General features: G+C 41.7%; 1 protein-coding gene across 5 annotated transcripts in view; it reads right to left on the bottom strand.

Annotated features, from left to right (window-relative positions):
• Positions 1-21,683, bottom strand: part of qkia (QKI, KH domain containing, RNA binding a) — a 153,483-nt gene that overhangs the window by 40,726 nt on the left and 91,074 nt on the right. For all 5 annotated transcript variants that reach the window (XM_033988888.2, XM_033988889.2, XM_055231064.1 and 2 more), the window contains exon 4: positions 12,357-12,500. In XM_033988888.2, the coding sequence (XP_033844779.1) occupies positions 12,357-12,500 (144 nt within the window). The remainder of the gene's footprint in view (positions 1-12,356; positions 12,501-21,683) is intronic.

The raw sequence follows: 21,683 nt of genomic DNA, 5'->3' as shown, positions 1-21,683 counted from the left end.
TATATTGCTAGAGATAAACGGTAATATTAACTATTTTTTACCACAGTCACAGAGCAGGATAGTCCCAGTGAATTTTAAATAGACAATATCATTAAACGGCTTGAGCTGTGACAAATACATACCAGAATGAACCAACAGTTTGCCATAAAAGTTATTTATTCTACTCTCTACAGCTCAGATTTGACATTTTTACATAAAATGGCAAAATCTCCCCACTATTACAAAGAAACTGTACACACAATAAATATTTAACCCCAAAAGTGATTGTTCCATCCTTCATATATTGAACCATGGTGATTATTGTGACTGTCCTACTTTACACAGAACAATATCCGCTTGATCATACGACCATCAGTCCAGCTGTGGCCCAACTGTGATTTCACGATGACACGAGGACTACCACACTATTCCACAGATGTAGTTCAAACACACACACAGCGCGCTCACAGTGCCTCCAGGCCACAGCCAGCGCACCACCTCCCCACTCCCCCACAGCAAGGACACTCGGGCGGGCAACACGACTCGAGCTGCCCCTTCGTCAAGTGGAGGTCAGGTGAGTCACGGCAGCCAATTAAAAAGATGATTAACATTCTTATGGGAGACGCACGGGGCCGCTCGCCATCCGTTCAACCGCGCACACACTAGCGCGAGAGCGGGAGAAGGCAGCCCGGGCTAGCTTGTTGCAACCGCACTATCCAGGGAGGCCCGGATCAAGGAGGTTAATATGATCCAATGCAATTCCTTCATTAGCCTGATGAAGCTAATAACGGCCAGGTGGGAAAAGTGCGGCGAGATGACGGAACGTGCCCGCTGCAGCTACATTAAGCCTACTTAAGCTGGCCGGAGAGAAAACATTAAATCCAGCGTGGTCATTTTGGAAGCTCTGGCGTGTACACAAATGAGCTAACAGGTAGCGGAGGCGTTCATTAAGCAGGGAGATTTGTTGCTCTGACAAGGCTCCTTCTCCAGAGTGTTGTAGCGAGCACGCCGGCCCAATAAAGATGTTATATGGAGCCATCCCATGTGTGGGGATGACACGAGAGGCGGCTAGCATCGCGGCGCGGAGGATACGCACGTGTTTATGGTTCGCACCGGATGAAAAGGCAGAGGTTTTATATGATTTGTATGGCAGAAATATAGGCGCAAAAAGATATTTACAACGCTTAGAGGGAGCATGTGGCTAGTTTGCATATCAACATAAAGATACATGCTGAATAGTGACAAGTTGGTGCTGCTAAAGCATTGGAAATTATAAAAGAATTGACACGTTTTCTTTTGAGGATCAAACTAGGGACAGATATGTATTAAATTAAACATTAAAGGTCCTGTAGTACACAAAATGTACTCTTGTGAGGTTTAAATCATGCTATAATGTTGTTACCTCATCAAAAAAAAACACCTGGAGTTGCGTTTTGTTTCATTCACACACGTTTGAACATTTATTATTTCGTCTGTCTATAACTCCCAAGCCTGAAGTGCTCTGTTCCATCTTCTTCATCAAGTTAAGAGCCATCTTTTACCTTTAGTTCCATAGAGCTTGGCAATTCAACGTCTGAAATCAACCAATGATTCGAGTGAATGTGTATGGAGTTCAAAAACACAGTGGAGCACAACATTAAAACATATCAGAAAATAGTGAATAATGGACCCAGTAAGTGTATCTTGCCGGTCAGATCTGTGGAAAGGTGGCCCTGTCCATAGTAAGAATGCGTGCTTTTCAAGACATTTTAAATACGCAAACTAATTAAACAACGGCAAGATACAGTTGTTTAATCTTAAGTGTGGAACATTGTAGGTGAAGCAATCGCATCTCCATGGACTGTCCCTAGAGAAGTGAAAATGATTTAAATGTAACCAATAGTACAAAATCCTAACTAGAAAAGTTGATTTAACTAAGATAACTTCATTAACATCTGTTTAACAAGTGAATTAAGGATTTTGCCATTGGTTTATTTCATTTTGTGTGGTTTTGAATCATAAAAGAAAAACATTAAACTATGGGACATCTCAATCCAATCACAATCTCAATACCGATTCCATGATAATTAAAAACACCAACAACAGAACATGATTTTCAACATTAAATCGAAGTACTTTTTTATATTCCCATGTGGACTGATATGTGTGTAATCCCTCAGTCGTCCAGTAGGTTCCATAGTGGTCCATGGGTGTGACTAGTCTATGTGCCTTATACTTTCTACTTTCTAAAACTATTCAAGAAAGGTTCATTTCTGTCCTTTTTTTAGTATCCATACCTGCTAGAAAAAGTGTCTAGTTTCGATACCAATTTTAGTATTAATTAGTATCAGATTTTCGTTTCTTTTAACAACCCTGGTACACCGTCCAGTCTATTACAAGTTCTAAATGTGATTTACTTTTAAATCATGTTTTCCGTGAAAGCAGCTTATGTAAGTGTAACGCGTTCCCATTGTACCACAAATGAACAGTGTGCCTCGAGGCTGTGGTCGGCCATCTTGCCTTCTTTGTTCCTCTGAATCAAAAGGACGTGGACTCGGTGAGGGACACGGGATCCACGCTGGTACCAGGTGTGAACATGGCATCGCGCTTTGACCGATCTGCCTTCATATTCTGTTCTCAAAACGCCAGTGTTCCCCCCGGAGGCTACGCAGACCCGTCATCAAATATGCACGAGACGGCCGCATTACACCGGACACCGTTAGCTTCAGGTGTGAACAGGCTTTTCGTGCATTCTGAAGGTAGATCCGATGTACTCCGGAGAGCGCGGTTCGATCCTCCGCGGGCCCGGCGCGTCAGCCCTCATTAGGGGTGTGAATGGGAGCCCGTGTGGAGAGGCTCTGCTGACAACACGTTTCTCAAAGAAGCGGCGCGTCTCGAGTGTTTAATTACATTATGTCAGGGATTCATTAATGCCAGTGCCAGGGCTGTCAGAGGAGCAGATATGAAGGAGCCAGGAAGCAATTTGGTCACTTACAACGTGTGAAGGCAGGAGGCTGTTGACGCTAAGTGCATTGGAATTCTCAAAGTTGTCTTCCCTTTAAATCTCGTGCCTCTGTGGCTCGGGGAGGATTGGGTTGACAAGTATATATACACATTTCTCTTTTTTTTTTTTTTACAAAACATTGTCAATTTCCAAGTCTATTGTTGAAGAGATGACAACATGAAATCCTTCAAAATACATAAAATCCTCCAGCTAAGGTACGCCCGAACAAATAATGAACTTTTTATACATTTCATTTTTAAGCTTTAACTCCGGCTGCATGAAACGTGCTCTTAAAATAAAACTGACTCGACGAGCTCAAGAACTGGAAATGTGTTTCTACGAGGGCTGAAAGATTTGGGAAAAATATGTTGATTTTATGCAATTTATAGTATAGTTTTAATGATAAGATTCTGTCCAAAGTTCATATTTATTTAAATGCGTCTAAAAGAATTGACAAAAAGTGACAAATTAATAGAGAAATTTCAGAACATTTGTACAGATCTAAACTACAGGGTTAGCGTGTTTTTTACAGAATAAGATAGAATAAGGATATATTTCAGTCCATTCAAATTGCGATTTTAATTTGACTAATTAATCTTGCAGCCTTAACTTGAAGAATGGGTCAAATGGGTCTTCTCTCCACAGGTCTGACTAGTAAGCTAACCTGGTAGCATCATCTGCTTTTCTTCATGGAGATGTTGTATGCCAGACCACGCACCGTACACCAGAAAAGTAACATAATGCACCTTTAATACTAACACTTTAAAGCCTCAGTATATAACATTTGCCAAAAAAGATCAAATAAACATAGAAAATAACATGTTTTTTCATTATGTATTTTTCCATAGCACTGAGAAACATGTGACCTTATGGCAAGCACGCATCTCCACAAACCTGACTTTATTTGGCCTGCTTCTTTTCCTTTCAATTGTTATTCCTTTGGCCAGAATATTCCACAGTATAACATAAAACCTCTATGTTCATGGAGAATATTCCGAAGTACAGTTTTAACTTTCTACTTTCGAGGAATCATGCAGAAGACACGCCACCTCCAGAAAGTTACATACCGTCACTTGAAATTAGCACGACGTGAGCAAACCTTTTTTTTCGCTTAAAACAGTAAACGCAATGAAATGAAACTATGATGAAAGAATGAAAGAATAAATAAACAGAACTGTTCCTGCAGATAGGTGAGTGGAACAAAGCAAACATCATTAATTGGAGATGCGCGGCCAGATGGTGTTTTGTACTCATTTGTCATACACGGCTGACGAAGGGAGAGTCTGGGCTGAAAAGGGCTCACACAATACAACGTTTATTGATTGCGTTGTTGGTGCGCTGCTAAAACCCGTCCTCCTGCTCGGGTCCCTCTCGCTCTGTTCCATGCGCGTTGTTCCTGTCAGGAGCAGGGATGCTAATGCTACTGCCAAGCCGGATACTGGCGCAGGAGCCGCTAGCTAGCACCCCGCGGATCGGCAAGAGTTGGCGTCCATTACAGTCCATCTGTCTGCCTGTTACAAAGGGACTGGCTACAGTAGGCAAGGTGCCGTCGCAGTGAGGATGGACAGAAGATGGAGGATGAGAATAGTATAGAACTGATAATGTACTAGCACTTACTGGACTTATTTAAAGGTGTACTATGCAACTTTTCACCTGCTTGTCTCCACTGAGATGTCACTGCTTTTTCCACAGAATGGGATTAAACGCATCTATATTGCATTTATTGAGGTGTTTTGATTGCTCATAAATACCTTGCACGTCATGAAGTCTTACCATTAGTGGGTTTGCCTTTCAACAGATCTGACGTGTAACTAGGAAAATTAAGAGGTTTAAAACTTGACAGTCGCGACAGTAGCTCAGTTGGTAAAGCGCTTGTTCTTTGATCTGAAGGTTCATCTGAAGGTTAGCGGTTTGAAACCCCCTCTTCACATAAAAAAACAAAAACAAAAAGTGATTCCAGCTCCCACAGATGAATGCTGTTGTTGTGTCCTTGGGCAAGACACCCACATCACCCCCAGTGTCTGTGTAGAATTGTGAATGGGTGAGTGGTTCCAGTATGTTTAATGCATGCCATGAAGTACCAACCACTTTAAAAGATACACTGCGCAACTTTTCTGGTAGATGGTACGCCACATGGGCCCAAAGACACAACTAGAAGCTGGAACCGCACCGCCAACCTATGGGCTAGTAGATCTCACCATGCTACCAGTATTGTTTATGTTGAGAGCAGGATTCGAACCACCAACCTTCAGATGAGAGGAATGAGCTGCTGCTGATCCCACAAAGTCCAGATACCAGACGTCAGACCAGAGCGCCAATAACAAACACTCATGTGCACGTGTCATATCAAATTTTATTTCAGCATCACTCACATTGAGAAACAACATTTTCTTCCCCAGTATTCGTGCCTGGGTTTAGCCCGTCATCACAGCGCACTGCGGGGGTTAAGTGCTTGTACTGTGCCGCTATTGTGTTCCAAATGGAAAATATGGCTGGAGGCTGCAGGTCCTCCATGTTGCTTCCTTTGTTCTTCCAGTGACAGTTTCATTTAGACTGACAGTACAGCGCTCTCTGGGGCTTCTCTCTCTGTGTGTACTGCTCCGCTTTAAAAACCAGGCTAATCCCAGCGCCCGGCGGCCAATATGAGCGCGCATCAGGACATCCGAGGCCTAGCCAGCACCGCTAACCAAGTCCGAGTTGCTAGATCAAAAGGTAGAAGTTTACAGACGGTATTGGAAAGTTAGTCATGGAGTCTTCAGAGTTGGCGAATTTCAATGGGTGGAATTATTAGGTGAGATAATGTCCATGGCAGAGAGCTATAAATATGAAAACTGCTAACGCTGTAGTTTAGACTCCTACAAATATGTTCTGAAATGTCCCTGTGTGTCAGATGCCCTCCCTGTGTCTCCACGGGGTATTACTCTGTGTAAAAACCTCTACAAATATCTTCTTCTTGGGTTACTTCAGCAGTTCAGATCTTCTCTAAAATACCAATACAACTAAAATTCACTTCATAGTAATGTTTTATTTTAAAGGTTAATTAGGTAACTTTTCCACGTAAATGGTCCGCCACCTGTTAGTCACCATGGAGATGTTAATACTGGAATATTCTTCTGTATTCCACTACATGGCATTAAACTTCACCACAAAGAAAAGGAAGCGACGCCACTAGACCAAGTTACAGGTCAGATCTGTGGAGAGCTGATGCACCTTTTCCTTTTATTAAGCCACTTAATAATCATCTACACATGTTATAATTTAATAGTAAATACTCAAGAAAGAAAAGCATATGTCCTCTTTAAGCAGTTTTGGATCAATAGTGTGATTTACAGTTAACATAATATATAAAAAAATACCTGTTAAAGGAGACGGTTCATGCTTTATTTTTGTTTTTTTTTAAGTCCATTAGCAACCTTAGCATCCTCCGTCTCCTTAGCACCGGCGCAGAAGTGTGGAGAGGGTCATCTGAGGACGGGGCTGGCGCTTGGTCACAGATGGACTCACCCAATTATCCGAACGTCCATCATTTCCTCATAACCTCCAGAGAGCGCTGACCCGTGTGCCACCAGCTAAAGTCATTATGTTTGTAACAATGTCAAATATAGACATCTGCCAATCACAACACACAAACAGAGCCAGAGGAAATCAATATACAGACTGCGGCACACGTGGGGCTTGCACACCTTTGCCCGTTCAGACACTAAATGATACGGAAATTACTATCAAAACGAGATACTTGTGTGAGCAGGTATCGATACTTAAAAGTCACATTCACGGGACAAATGAACGTTTCCTTGAATATCTTTAGAATGATCTTGAACTGTATCAGAACAAGTATAAGACACACAGACTAGTAAACGCACATGAACCACTATGGAACCTACTGGACGACTGAGGGATTACACAGATATAAGGACGCATGGGAATAGAAAAGAAAATGCTACTATTTAAAGCTGATAATCACAGTCTACGGTCTAAAGAAAGAAAACCGTGTTTGAATGTGTCCCTTGTACATTTTTGATAGTAGTTATTAGTGTAGAGTGTGCTATTACATTACCACCGCCTATATTTTACAGAAATTTACTGAAGAGCATTTGTTAGATTTGATTAATTGATTTGAAATAATAAAACAAACAAACGTTAAAACGGCATCTGTAGTTGGCCTGTTATACCGATGATGGCGTTGTCCTTTGCCACACACCTGGGTTAGAATATGGGCCTTCGGAAAATGATAGCTGGCCACTCCTCGTCTGCGGTTAATGATCCAAATGTGTTATGGTGTCGACTTTAATTTAAGAGAAGCGCTCACTTTAGTCTGTACGTTAGAATAAAAATAGCCCGCCAAAATCAAAGCGGCAGGTATATTTTTAAGCTCTCATTTCACACAACCCACACAAGCTCCTGGCGTTTTTTTTTTTAAGAGTTTGCTAAGGATTTGAATGCAAGACATGTAGAAAACACTTTCAAACATCCTACATGGACTTAAGGACGGTACATCGCAGCCGTAACGTGAATCATTTTCGCAAAACCGCCCGATTTCCATTTATACCTGCCACCTAGCCAGTGAACTGAAATCGACCAATGTGGCTGAGAGTGAACGGGTGCTGGCATGGGCGCGGAGGTTAGCTGGAGTGCACCGGGCCTTAAGATGGAGAGTGTGTGAATGTAGCGCGCGGGTAGGATCAGGAGACTAAATCCACACTTGAAAGACTGAGCTCAGCGGCGCCCGGGCTCTCTCATCTCTCCGCCGACGCGTCCCGGGGCAGAGTTCAGGCAGAGTGGCAGGGGTCGCGGGCCGAGGGGCGAGGCGGAGCCGGGCAGGTCGAAAAGAGAGGAGGGTGAGAAATGGGTCCAATAACCTGTGCGAGAATTGGAGTAAAGATTTATGGGTTTATAAAGACCGAATGTGGAGGTAGTGAGGGAAAGGCTGTGCAGTTAGGCAGATTTAAATAGTGATTTTAATTTTATATTTCTCTAAAATTGTCATACTTCTTCTTAAATTCTGCTCTGATTGATAATGGGGGCTTGTTCTGCTCTTTAAACCTTGGAGCCAAGCCATTTTTATAATCTACTGCGGTGTGTTGCATAAATTGTACTATACCCTTTCTCTACAGTTTCACTTTCAACAGCACTAATAATAATTTAATTTATGGGCCAAATCATTCTTTTTAGGGATTTTCTCTATATTTGAGCCACCCAAAGTAGGGGAAATTCATAGAAATGTTAAAATATGTTTTGCTTTGAGGGTGGAATGATGGAAACCTGCCTGCAAATCTCTGACATAATCAAACTATTTGAGTTGAGGGAGGTACCTTTCGTATGCACTGCTCCAGTAACGTGGATTAAGCCGACCACAATCCGGTGAGTGGGTGAACGTCCGATCTACCGCACATGAAGGATGCAACTAAAAAGAAGTTAAACAAGCTGTGCCAAGCTGAGTATCTAGAACTTACAGAAATGCATGTTCTCTCTGTGTTCTCTCTGGGTGGGTTTCCTTCATGCACTCTGGTTTCCCCCAACCCAAAACATACACGCACAACAGGTCAAATCCTACAGCTAAGGTAGTCCCATAGACTGTGTATATAAATGGGCATAGCTAATCCGCTAGCCGCTGCATTTTAAATACGAAGTGAACATGGGCGCCCTTCCCGGCTGCATCGACTCTGCCCCCAGTTCACTTTCTATTGAAAAACTGTCACCTCTCTCTGTAACTGCTGCTGTCAAGCTCATCATTTTGATCATAAAATGTCCGTATTAACCCACTCTACATGATCTTGATATTTTTTATTTCGCTATTGTGTCTGTAAATCAAGATCTGAAACATTAATAACAGATAAATCAGATGCTCAGGGTTGATTGACAGTGTTACCAAGCGCCCGCTCCCTGCTAAAGCAGCGGGGCGGGAGGGGTGTTACCTTTAACAGCCTTGCTCCGGATTGGTTGCTATGACACTTGCGGTCGGACTTTCAAATATGGAACTCGGCTCCAAATTTACCCCTATAACTGTAAGCCTGGATGAGCTTTATTTGACGAACCGAACGCTTTTTTCACACTTTCTTAGTTTACTTCTTTATACGGTCTATGGGTAGTCCCGATCAAGACTAGCTCAAGACTCGGCCACTGCTCCTGACAGGTTGTCCCAACGAGCGGCGTTAAAGGATGGGTCAAAATGCAGAGGACAGATTTCCCTATGGGGATTGTAAAATACATCTCAACTTTAATTCTACCTGCCTTTCCACCTCTCATCCCTCTCTTTCTATCTGCTCATCTCAAGTGCGTTCCTGTACGTTTAGCAAATGAGATTTCCCGCTTGTGCACACAGACGGCGGAGACGCCCTTCATTCGAGCCCATCCATTCTTTAATCCTGTTTAGTTTAGGATGATAGGGCCCCCACCCCGCCCCACCCCCTCGCATACGCAGGGGTCAGCGGGTGTAGAATGTGCCACGGGAGGGAGGCTACGGGGGACAGTTAGCCACAGTCACAGCTACGTCACCGTATTGACATTTAAATTAGTCGTTAAGCTAGGTCGTGCTCGGGCGATTGAGTCAACGTGCATTAAAAGTCCAAGCGCAATGTGGACCGCGTGGGAGGTCAACAGCGATCGCAGAGGATCAAATCAAATTCACTACTAGCACGGTAGAATCAAACTGCAGCACCACTCGGAAGCTACGAGGGCCTGAAACGGCAAAATAAACAATTAAAATAAATACAATTAGCCAATAAAATGAACCAAATACTAGTCAAACTTCTGATTTTAAGTGTCTACGTGTTTTATGATTATGATGATCCAATTAATAATCCTTTGAGCAAGACCGTATCGTATTTTGGTTTGCTATTCCAGCGGTAACAGCATTCATATTTTTATTTATATGCATTTATTTGTTTTTAGTGGACCAATCAGGGGGGTATTTTACTTCTATGGGGTATTAACTGCTAACACATAACGCATTTAGATCACCATGTTTCCTTTTATTGTTTTGAAAATGCTACATATTTACATGTTTAATAAGTTTAAGGTACATTGCTGAAGCTGACTCGCCATCCCTTTGCTCCTCGTGCAAAGTTACTCCCCCTTCAGAGCACTATCACAACACAATCATCCCGCTAATGTGACTACTGCACATCGCATCAGGTTTGTGAAGTTGTTGAGTATAGTTTAGCGTCATGTTTTTGTATATTTATGGAGAATTGTCGAGTGGGAGCATGAGTGACGCAGGCGAACCATAAAGAGGGTTCGAAAAGAGTCTGGGAGAGATCACAAAATGACTCAAACATGCATGGATGACATCTAGAACGTCTTCAGGCGTGTTTTTGATCAGGGAACTTTATAACATGGTAGAAAGCTTTAACAAAATATGTCAAAATAAAACAAAATGTCGAACTACATTCTGTTTGGATCTCTACTTGTGTGGTCCCATTTTGACCACTGTAACCTGAGGATTGCCATTAATAGTTTACAACCTTCATTTTGGGAAAACTTCACTGCGCGCCTATTTGCTCTCACCTCAAAAGTGAAAACAGTTTTGTACTCTCCATGTCTCTTCAAATCAGGTCATTAAAATCATAAAGCCCAAATTTCATGCAACTGGGTCAGACAACGTCCTTGCTGTTTCTAATCCGAGAGAATGCGAAATCACAAGTCCCATTACCGGGATTATATTTAATAGACTGTGCCTGGCTGAGCGGAGCAGCTAGCCTTGGGTGTCAAATGTTAACCTCAGCTGCCCGGCCACCTGGTCACCAACCCAACAGTAAAAACCCATCTGATGCCAAAAGCAGCAGTGTCAGAGGAAGTTAGAGGAAGAGGAGGAGGAGAGGGAGCTGTGAGGGGGCATGGACAACCTGTTCTATCAGCTATATATGGAAGTACAGAGGAAGGGCCAGCGGGGCGAGGTGAAGGAGCCATATGCAGCCTAATTACCACAGGCATCCGGACAAAACAATGCAACCAACCATTGAAGGAAAAGAAAAAAAAAACTAGTGAATATCGTCATAACAACAGCAAATTGGATGTTGCCCTTCACCACTGGGTTATGATATATACATTAAACAACAAAATCATCTTTTTACCGTGGCCTCTCTCGTTATTCACATCAGATTTTGTAGTTTCACTTACACTATCTGAAACAACACATATAATAATGGCCAATTTAAAAAAAACACACATTTCCCAGCTTCTGTGCTCCCCATACTGTGATTTTGTGGAGCTCGCCATCTACTGGCAGCAAAGGGAATTACCACGAGGAAAACAAACTAGATAAAAACTGACGTCGCAGTTGTAATGAAAGTGATTTGAAGGCGGAGTCTGGCGATGATTCGTGCACTTGTAAACTGCAAAGGGTTTCTCTACCTGTGACACAACAATCCTGAGAAAATTCAAACTAGGCCTGTCACAATAATCACGTTATCGTTCAATTAATGATGAACAGAAAGTTAGTTTATAGGGCTCAATATTTATCGTGGGTATTTTTTCTTCATACTAGCGGGAACGTTTTGATATTTTTAAGGATCTAATAAAAAAAAAACTTCTATGAAACAAACCAACTGCTAAAGTGGTTAATTCTGCCATTTATGAATTGCAGCTCTGGATTTTAATTTTTTTTGGGGGGAATATTTTTGAGTATAATCCTGCATTTAGGTTTCAGTATTATTTAAATTTTCTTCAACAATCTATCGCACTTCATAAACATGTTGTCGTGACAGGCCTAATTCAACCCACGTGTGGTGACTACTCAGAGGCAAAGGATTTATCAGAGGATTACTGAAACCAGCATGAATAAAATGAAATACACCTCCAGGTATGTTTTTATGATGAGGGAACAATGTTATAACATGGATCAAAGCTGAACAAAAAGACAACTTTGCATAATATGTGCCCTTGAAAGGTTTCAAAATAACATAATCTGCGTGCACACGAACAAAGCCAGTGACTGTCCATTTCTTTGACATCCTAATGCAGCGCTGACTCTTCTGCTTAAACATCTCCACTGACAGATTTTTAACCAACGCTCCATTGTTCCATAAGTGATAAGATCGTGCGTATCCGGCAACACCAAAAAATGCACAGAGGAGTAATGTGAATCGAAATGAATCAAAGATATGCTGCTATTTTAGCGTCAAGAATTGCAAATCCCAACTGAAAACTACTAAAGGCCACCGACACAACAACCGTAAAGAGGAATAACTCTTTCTAAACGTGACATCGATAAATAATAAATCGATACAACGCTGCAAAACATACAAAACACAATGAAATACTGAAATAACAATAGCAAATTTGTGTCTGTAGTGAGTCATAAACGGGTTAATGTTTCGACTCTCGCTCTCATCTTCCTGCAGTGACACAGGCCATTTGATCCAGCGTACTGTAGGGAGTATTATAGTGGACTTACGGCGGGCACCAGCAGCTTCTTGACCTCCTCCACGGCTCTCCTCATCTTGATCTCGGCTCTGGTCTGGGTGTCCTCCACACTGATGAGAACATGGAGGTCCTCGTTTAGGTGCTCCCAGTTGGGCTTGCCTCTGTTCTGCTCCTCCTGCGGGGACAGAGAGAGAGAGGAGGAGGAGGTGAGTGCGAGGAAGGAGAGAACTAAAAATCAATCTTCTGGCACCATTTTTGTAATGTGTTATACTTAATAGATTTTTTTTGTTTTTTCCTTGATCTGAGCTTATTTTAGAGAAAAAAACGCAGATGGAAAGAGTTTTGTTTTATTATTAATTTTAAAACAAATCTTACTGCACTTGCTTTTTTATGTATTTATTTATTTATTTATTTTAATTTTGCACATTTTATTCTATTAGTGATTGATAAAAATCTAGTCAAAATGATTTTTACTTCAATTTTCTATTTTAATTTCAAGTTAAGACTGGCTGTTTTACCATAAATACACTTTCAACTCCTTTTTTTTTACCATCTGCACTTTCTATATTTAGAGCCAATATCACAAGTACGCTCCTCTATTGTGAGTTCTCTCTTAAATTTTACACAATTAAACTGAATGCTCACAATTACAATTTGCGAAAGTCAACTCTAATCACACAGGAAACACTGCGAATTTGGAGTTTTAACATTTAAACAGGACCAGAAGAAGTGAACGGTTAACAACTGAACTACAAATAGAGATGGACCAACACCAGCAGCTTTTGGTCATCTGTTTTAAGTGAACTCTGAGCAGATCCATGTTTGAGATTCTAAAACGAGACCCAAACATTTATGTCAAGTCACATTAAAGTTCACAAAATGTACTTTTCACTGTTGTAAAAAATAATGCCAAATGTATTCGTCACAGTATTAATCTAAAACAGCTTAATAGTAGAAAAAGATCCATGGATTTCCTGTGCAAATCTGTAGAACTGATTTTTTTTTTGATGATCACAAGTAATTATGGAGCTGTGGGTGGAGATAGGGGGTAGGTGAAACAGGAATTTTGTAAGCACTCGAGCCTCAAATGCAGGACAATACAGGAAATAAAAGTTAATGATGAGGGAACACCTTATATTGCATTTAATATATCTTTTTTTCCTCCAAAATCATTCAGCCCCAGTGTGTTGTATATGATTGTGTGTGTGTGGGTGTGTGTCGTATAGGTGTGTGTGTGTGTGTGTGTGTGTATAAACAGCAGCGCCATGACAACAGCTCTGGAAGGAGCAGGGAGCAGGTGGGTGGCACTGGGCTGCCGCTCCGAGCTCTTGTGGCTGGAGGAATTTTGGGAAGCGTGTCAGGTGAGCCTCCTGCAGTGGCCCAGATGCATTGTGGGTAATTAGCCCCCTCCCTCACAGCTCTACACATGAGCGGGGATGTGGAGAGAGGGGGGGGAGGGCCTGTCGTCATTACACCAGTAGGGGGCAGGCTCAGGTCATGCTCTACACTCTCCTCATCTGCAAAAGTAGATTGTTTTGAAATAATATGTTCTTTCACCGTATTCTCAGGGACATTTTTAACAAATAAACTAATATAATGTTCATTCTTTTAGGACTGGGAGATGTGGCGATTGAAAACTTGTGAGTGCAGCCTTTGTCATGGTCTAAAGGGGCGACAGGTGGATTAATCACGTCACAGTAAATACATGAGGGTAAAACATTAAGGTTAGGGTTAACTTTTTTAGGTTTCTTTCCAATAGAATCTGGAAACACAAAGTGAGTAATCCATCCAGCTTTTTCATTCGATTATCAGCCAGAGCACCACAACTCCAGATACCCAGATACTAACCAATACTCTAACTAGTATCAAAACTCGATATTCAGTTGAACAAGTATTAATAGTGTAAAATAATAGGACAGATTCTGATTTTGTTAAACTCCTCAATCTTTATCAGAATGAACTTTTCAACATAACACAATGATGTCGTGGTTCTATTATGAATCTTATCTATCTATACGTTGGTCCCTTGTTTATCACTGGGGTTATGTTCTGAAAAAAACCCGCAATAGGCGAAATCCGCTAAGTAGTGTCGTAGCTTTATTTTTTACAATTATTCCATACGTTTTGCAGCTGTAAAACCCCTCACCACACACTTTATACACTTTTCTCACACTGGCATCAACACTTTCTCACATTTCTCTCTTGTTTAAACTCTCTCAAAGTTCAAACCTTCGTAGGCGTCTTTGTCGGTGCAGAACATTTCATCGACGTTGTGGGTTTTGTCGGGGAGAAAACAAATTGCAAACGTACAGCACTTCAGAGTCACACTGCGATCCAACGTTTATGTAAATTTGGCTGAACACATTCTGTACTGTACAGGAGACACGGCACGGAGGAGACTGATGGACAACGGTCTACAGTCCCTCAGCCAATCAGGACGCAGAAAGGTGAAGAACAAAAAAGCAAGACCGTGAAAGGTGAAGAAGCTGTATATCTGTACCTACCCTCTATATCTATGTATATCTATCCAGCTCTATGTCTATATACATCTCTCTATCTCTAACTCTCTGTCTATATCCATCTCTATGGTATATATAGGCAATTTATCAATCTCAGCATCTTCTCCAGAATTAAAATCAAGTTTGACATTATGGCAGCGTACATCGTAGTTTCTTCTGGACTTGTCAGATTCACATGCAAACCCTCCCATAGACTCTATATTATGACTGCGTTGGCGTTCCATACGAGCCGCACGCGTCTTAAATCGTTCCTATTCTCTCCCATCGACCCTCCTCCTCGCTTCGCCTCAGAGGAAGTACAGTCCTCTTTCAGACCGTTGGCTTTCATGGCTGTGCGGCGACACGCGATACCGCACAGGAGCGCTTTTAAGAGTCCTCCTCGCCGCGTTTACCGTCACCGCGCCGACCACATGAAGCTTACCCCTCATTCCGCAAATACACAAGCGCTATTTTCCATTTATCTGTCCGTGGAGTCAGCTGTTAACAGATGTCCTCCACAAAGCGCAGCGGCTCCGATTACCCCGCGCCTATTCAGGGTTTCAAAAGGACGCTCCATAAAAGAGTTTGAAGAGACGTGATGTATTGACAGTTGGGTCTGAATGGTGCGCTTTGCTTTGCAGGTTCAAATAGTGCTACAGTTGGCAGAGATACAGAGGCTGCGGCGTTTCCGAGCGGGACAATGACTGGCAGGATGGACCGGTGGCCGTGCCAGGATTGTCCTCGTTCATCCAGGAGAGAGGAACGAAAGAGAGAAATGGAAAGAGTTAGTTTTTCCTGACAAGTATTTCAAATGAAGAGACAGTTCGAAGTAGAGTAATGGTCGGTTAAGGGCGTTCTTGGTGGACTAAAGACACAAAGGCAAAAGCTAAAAACTACTATTTATGCAGGAAAAAAAGTACGAGGAAACAATGTATTTATATAACGACAGATAGCACTTGTGAATCGAGAGTTTCCGGTTCCATCGACTCTAAAAAACTGTACAGAGCGAGACCCTGTACCCAATTTTCCCCATGTATTTAAGCAAAATTTGTCTTGCTCCGGTGCAGATATAGCATAAGCAGCTCTTGAGATCCCCTGTCTATATCTAATTATCATGCTAACACGCACTTCCTGGTCATAGGACAATAAAGCGCACTTCCTGATTAGCAGACTATAAAGAGCTTTGAGAGTGTAAAGAGTGTTGTTTGTTTTACTGTCATGGCAAAACTACTCTCTGGTCTCTGAAAAGTTGTGAAATGTGCTTCTAAACTCATCGTGGTGAATAACTAAGATGGTCTGAACGCATAAGGTAAATGAGGGATAACTTTGGACCACTGCAAACCGTTTGTAAGACAGTAAGCAGAAGCAAATATATCTTTTAAGTGGGGAAAAAGTCCTCAAACAGAACTATGAAACCCAGGAATAAACTGCAAAAAACACAAGCATGACAAACGTTATTATAACAAATTATAACTACGAAAAAAAGATTATTATGAACAAGAAATGGAAGTCACTGTCCATGTGAAGACTTGGATTAGTGAACCTGGTAACTGGTGCTCATAACAGTGGAAGGCAACTACAGAAGAACACAACACAACACAGGCACAGGCTAATTTTAGTCACAAGGTAGAACAATGCCTCACTGTGAAGCAAATTAAGAACAGAGCAACAACTAGTCTGAAGAAGGCTGGACTAAAGAAAAGTTTATTTGGCATCGTAATAGACTATTTTATATTGTCGTGCAAAAAGTCTAAAGACACACGCCCACTTTCAGTTTGAAGAATTTAACCAAATCTGATCCTTGGTTCATTTCTCTCTGGGATTAAGTTAAAGTTAGTAGTAGTTTAGTAGTAGTTATCACATACAATAGCTGAGTTGGTGAACATTTGTCCGCTGATTCAAAGGCTGGTGGTTCCTGGCCTCGACGTAGAGCCGACAGAACCACTGACCCACAGGTTTGGTGTTTGTGTCACTGGTGTGGAGTGGTTCCTTGTTGTAAAGTGCTTTAAGTATCTTGGAGGTGGAAAAGCGCTGTATAAATTGCGACCACTTACCAAGTAGACTGAAATATGAACTGACAAACTAATACAAGTATCAAATTTCAGAGCATGTTTGTACAGGTCTAAACTACAGGGTTTAGCCGTTTTTGCACAGAATAAAACAGGAGATTTTGTTGTTTGTGGAGAAAATAATGGTACAAAAATGGCAGCCCTTGTGAGTTGCTAATTTCGTTTATTCAAATTGCGATTTTGATTCAATTTTAATTCATTCTAAACTAAACTACTAAAGGATTACAACCCTACTGAGTATTGATGGGCGGTATATTACTGCCCCATGTGCCATTCCCACTCTCCTCAGTGCATCAGGTTTGTCTGTTTGACTCGTGTGTTCAAATGGAAATAGAAGATCGTTACGACTGTATGCTTACACAAACAGTATCAAAGTATTTATATTCCAGATAAATCAATTTCCCTATTAATTCTACTAAAGTGAAAAGTATTGTAAATTTTGGGCTATTGAGCACACCTGAATATAGGCCACACCAGCTAAATCTGTACATTCATAAGCTGCAGGATTTTATAATGTAACATGAGATATTTCCACAGAAAGACGATACACAGAGGTTTATTAAGTTTTAATTTAAGACATGCTTATTTTTATTTTTATTTTTTTAATCAAACTGTGCCTGAAAATCTGCAGTACGGCACCAACACGCCATCAACACAGGATGAAGATATCTGCATGTTTAGAAAATAAAACGGCACCAATACAGGCATCTGCTTTTATTTCCTCTGAAAGTGTTTGTCGTCACTGACCAAGTTCTTCCCATTGCTGCGTCCAATGTCATACCATCAGTTAATTAATGCCAAACTGACGTGCAGTGGCTCCATTTCCTTCTTTGACGTAAGATCCATTGCCTTTAAGTTAAAAGCTGCATCATTTGCATTTCTTCCTGTGTTTTCCGTAATGAGTGTGTGGGCATGATGTGCAAAAGTTCACGTTCAAAATCTAAACTAGTTTATTCTTCAGCGCATAATCTTTCCCCAAGTCTGTCTCACTTTTGAATTTACTGTTTGAGAGTGCCCCCCGGTGGCCATTAGCCTTTAAAAATCTATAAATTAGCCGCACTGTTGTATAAGCCGCAGGGTTCAAAGTATGGGCAAAAAAAAAATAGCGGCTTATAGTCTGAAATGTACAGTAAATTTGTGATTTTTACATCAACTTTGACCAATTTCGGCCTTGCTATAGATTTTAAAAGCTCACTATTGGCAAATAATGGTTACAGCCACAACAGCAGGCAAAGAATATTGTACTTTTGCATGTTATAAATACACAATGTTATTCTTTGATAATTGCTATGGCAACAGTGCTAATAATTCTTCAGTGTGAGACCCTTGAAACCTCATACAATATACCACTCTGAGTATACTTCAGTGTTCAATGTCCTATTAGAACATGTTCCATTTTGCCTCAGCTTAAAGAAATAAATCAGTACTGAATGAAGTGGACCGTTCAATGCAGCGCCAGCCCCGTTCAGAGGTCACTCCACAGAACAGGCGAAAGGACCTTGTATCAAAGAGGAGTTTTAGATCAACGTCAGAGGAGAAATTAGCCCAAATATAAGGCCATTACCCTGTGTGTGGTGGTCTTTGTGCAGGGCAGGCTGCTGTGAAACCTAAGGCCCCAGGTAGCCTCCGAATTACAGCCCGATCTGAAGAAAAATGATCCACGCTACAGCGAACGAGGGTGGACAAGGTCAGGCTCTGCTCTGTGAGAGGGAGCGACAGCAGAAGAGAGGAGGAGGAGGAGAGAGCGGTGATGGTATGAGTGGGAGGCAGGGGGCGCTATAGGACAGAGCTGAGGAGGAGAAGAGAGGAGGAAGACCGGAGACGGGGAGCGCTACAGGATGGACGACTATTAACAGGCACTTGGATGACCCTGTCTGACACCAACCTTGATGAGCTACAAACATTTATGTATTTATTGTTTGATATGGATGAATAAAAATTTACTTTTTGTGTTTACATAAATTGCTCGGGATCATAGCAGCAGAATATATTGCAAAAGAAGCGAAATTTGAGCTGGTGCACCCGAGGGTACACACAACACAGTAAAGACACCTTAACAAATCGCCACAGCTGCAATTCTTCAGATACAAGAATGTTCTCTGCAAAGAACAAAATAGTTGGCTTGTTATAGAAAATTCTTATTGCGCCTGGAGTTTAGACCTCTGTGAAATGCATTGGGATTCCTGTATTAGTTCATCGGTTGGTCACATTGGTCACATTTTCATATAGCGCTTTTCCACATTCAAGGCACTCGAACTGCTTTACGTCAAGGAACCACTCACCCACTCGCGCGCGCATTCATACAACAGTGTACGCAGACACTGGGGGCGAAGGTTGGGTTATAAGTGTCTTGCCAAAGGACTGAAAGATAGCATCCATCTGTGGGAGCTGGAATCGCACTGACCGCTCAACCAATGTTTATGTTGAGAGCGGGATTCGAACCGCCAACCTTCAGATCAGTGGACAAACGCTCTACCAACTGAGCATTTTTATGTAGAATTGTTGATTCAGAGCGTACAGCCAGACAAATCTATTCAGTAAAATTTGAAAGACAGAAGTTTGGGACTCCTTATATATCGGTAGTGGGCCTTAAGTCTCCTTCCTGATAGTCCTTGTGGTTCCTGTGACCTTTGACCTCCAGTGCCAAGGTCAATGGCAATGGGCCGACAGGTGCAGGTCGTGACGGTAAAGCAACAAACAACAACTAGCACACGAGCACTTCCTGATACTCGGACAATAAAACACTTTACAATCAGAAGCAGACAGTACACAGCAGATTTATTTTTACCCTAAGAGCTGCTTAAACAATATATCTGCACTGACGCAAGACTAATTTGCAAGTACATGATAGCACATGCCAGAGGAGCGCAGAAATAGCCTGTGACTTCTTTCATCTGTCCAGCAGCTGCCTGACAAAAGAGCGTGTGGGGTGAGGGTCAGCCCGGGACATGTGCGAATCCAGGGGGCGCTACGGAGTTCACACTTGACAGCGTAAAAGGTCACTACTTCCAAACTTTGAATCGGTGGAAGAATACACAATACACCAGCGCTGCGGAGCGAACGTTGCAATGGGGAATTGTTGAGGCGGTCAAAAGGTCTGCGGTAGGACAATTAATCAATACGGAGCCGAAATTTCATCTTGAACGGTTGTAATTAGCAAGTTGCAAAAGGTAGTGGAGGTATTTGCAGAGAACCAAGTGTCCCTGTGTCTCCATAGGGTTTTATTCTGTGTAAAAGCTGCTAACCCTGTAGCTTAGACCTCTATAGTCATGTCCTTGTGGGTCAGATGCCCTCCCTGTGTCTCCATAGGCTCTTATTCTCTGTAAAAGCTGCTAACCCTGTAGCTTAGACGAACCCAATCATGTTCTAAAATGTCTGTTTGCCAGATGCCCTCCCTGTGTCTGAGGTTTCATCCAGTGTAAAAGTTTAGACTTCGACAAACACATTCTGAAGTGCATGGGATTATTGGATTAGATTAGTTCATAATAATTCATAATTCAGTTTCTTCTTAAATGTTAAAATCCTGGGCGATCTTTCAAACAGAATTGTAGATTCAAAGTGTACGGCCCGACAAACGTATAAAGTAAAATTTGATATAAAGCATTTTGAGACTCCTCATATAGCAGGGCTTACGTCTCCTTCTTGATAGCCCCTATGACTCCTGTGACCTTTGACCTCCTGTGTCAATGGCAGAGGTAAGCCAATATACTATGAAGTAATATCTTTAAACTACAGGATTGAACGGGTATGGAATGGCGTTTTGCAAACTTTGGGATAACCATTTCACATTTTCTAACTTAAAATAATATACAGCACAAAGATCAATGAAAGAGAAAGAGTTTTATCTGTGACGTAACAAAACTGGCAAAATGCTAATTGATTGATGAAACCGTGAATGATGCAAAAGTACAACTACAGGCATGTTTTTGATGAAGGGACAAAAGCTCAAAAAGTCAAGTTAGAATAGTATGTGTGCTTTAAATAATTGCACTTTGCCCATTGCGACCCTTCAAATCTCATTGTTAATTCCATTGTGATTTATCCTGTAGCTGCAGTAAACTTCGAACACAACACGTATTGCCATCGTGCGAGGTAGGACCGCTGACTTGATGGAGCGAGTCTCATTTCCAAATGTGTGTTGCGATTGCATGAACCAACCTAGTGTAAGATGTATTGATTTTCCAATAGCACTTAATGAGCAAACGGGGAGGGACAATGCACTTTATGGTTGGCACAAGGTGAAGATTTAAAAGCCAAACCTATTCCGTCAGCAAAAGCATTTATCAAAACAATTGTATTAGCTATGGAGCCATTTACAAATGGTGGAGGACAGAGGGGTGACTAGTGCAACCAGTGTTTTTAGGACACTAAAACACAAAAAAATTAAAAATAAAATAGACACTAGAGTGGGATTTTCAGCATTAAACTGTGGTACTTTCTTTTCTATTCCCATGTGGTCTTATATCTGTGCAATCCCTCAGTCGTCCAGTAGGTTCATCGTGGTCCATGGGCGTGTACTAGTCTATGTGTCTTATACTTGTTCTGACACAGCTCAAGATCATTCTAAAGATATTCACAAAAGGTTCATTTCTGTCCTGTGAATGTGACGTTTTCAGTTTTAACACTTGCTCAAAAGTATATCTAGCTTCAATACTAGTTTAAGTATCGATTAAAGATCAACCGATGTGGAGTTTTCCGTGGCCGATGCTGATACCGATTGTTTACAGTAGAGAGCAAACAACGGCCGATAAGCTCTGCCAATACTTTTCAGTTGATATTTAGGGCCAGTTT

This window comes from Periophthalmus magnuspinnatus, chromosome 22 (genome assembly GCF_009829125.3).
Source record: "Periophthalmus magnuspinnatus isolate fPerMag1 chromosome 22, fPerMag1.2.pri, whole genome shotgun sequence".
NCBI classification, from domain to species: Eukaryota; Metazoa; Chordata; class Actinopteri; order Gobiiformes; family Gobiidae; genus Periophthalmus; species Periophthalmus magnuspinnatus.
This window is presented reverse-complemented; position numbering and strand designations above follow the sequence as displayed.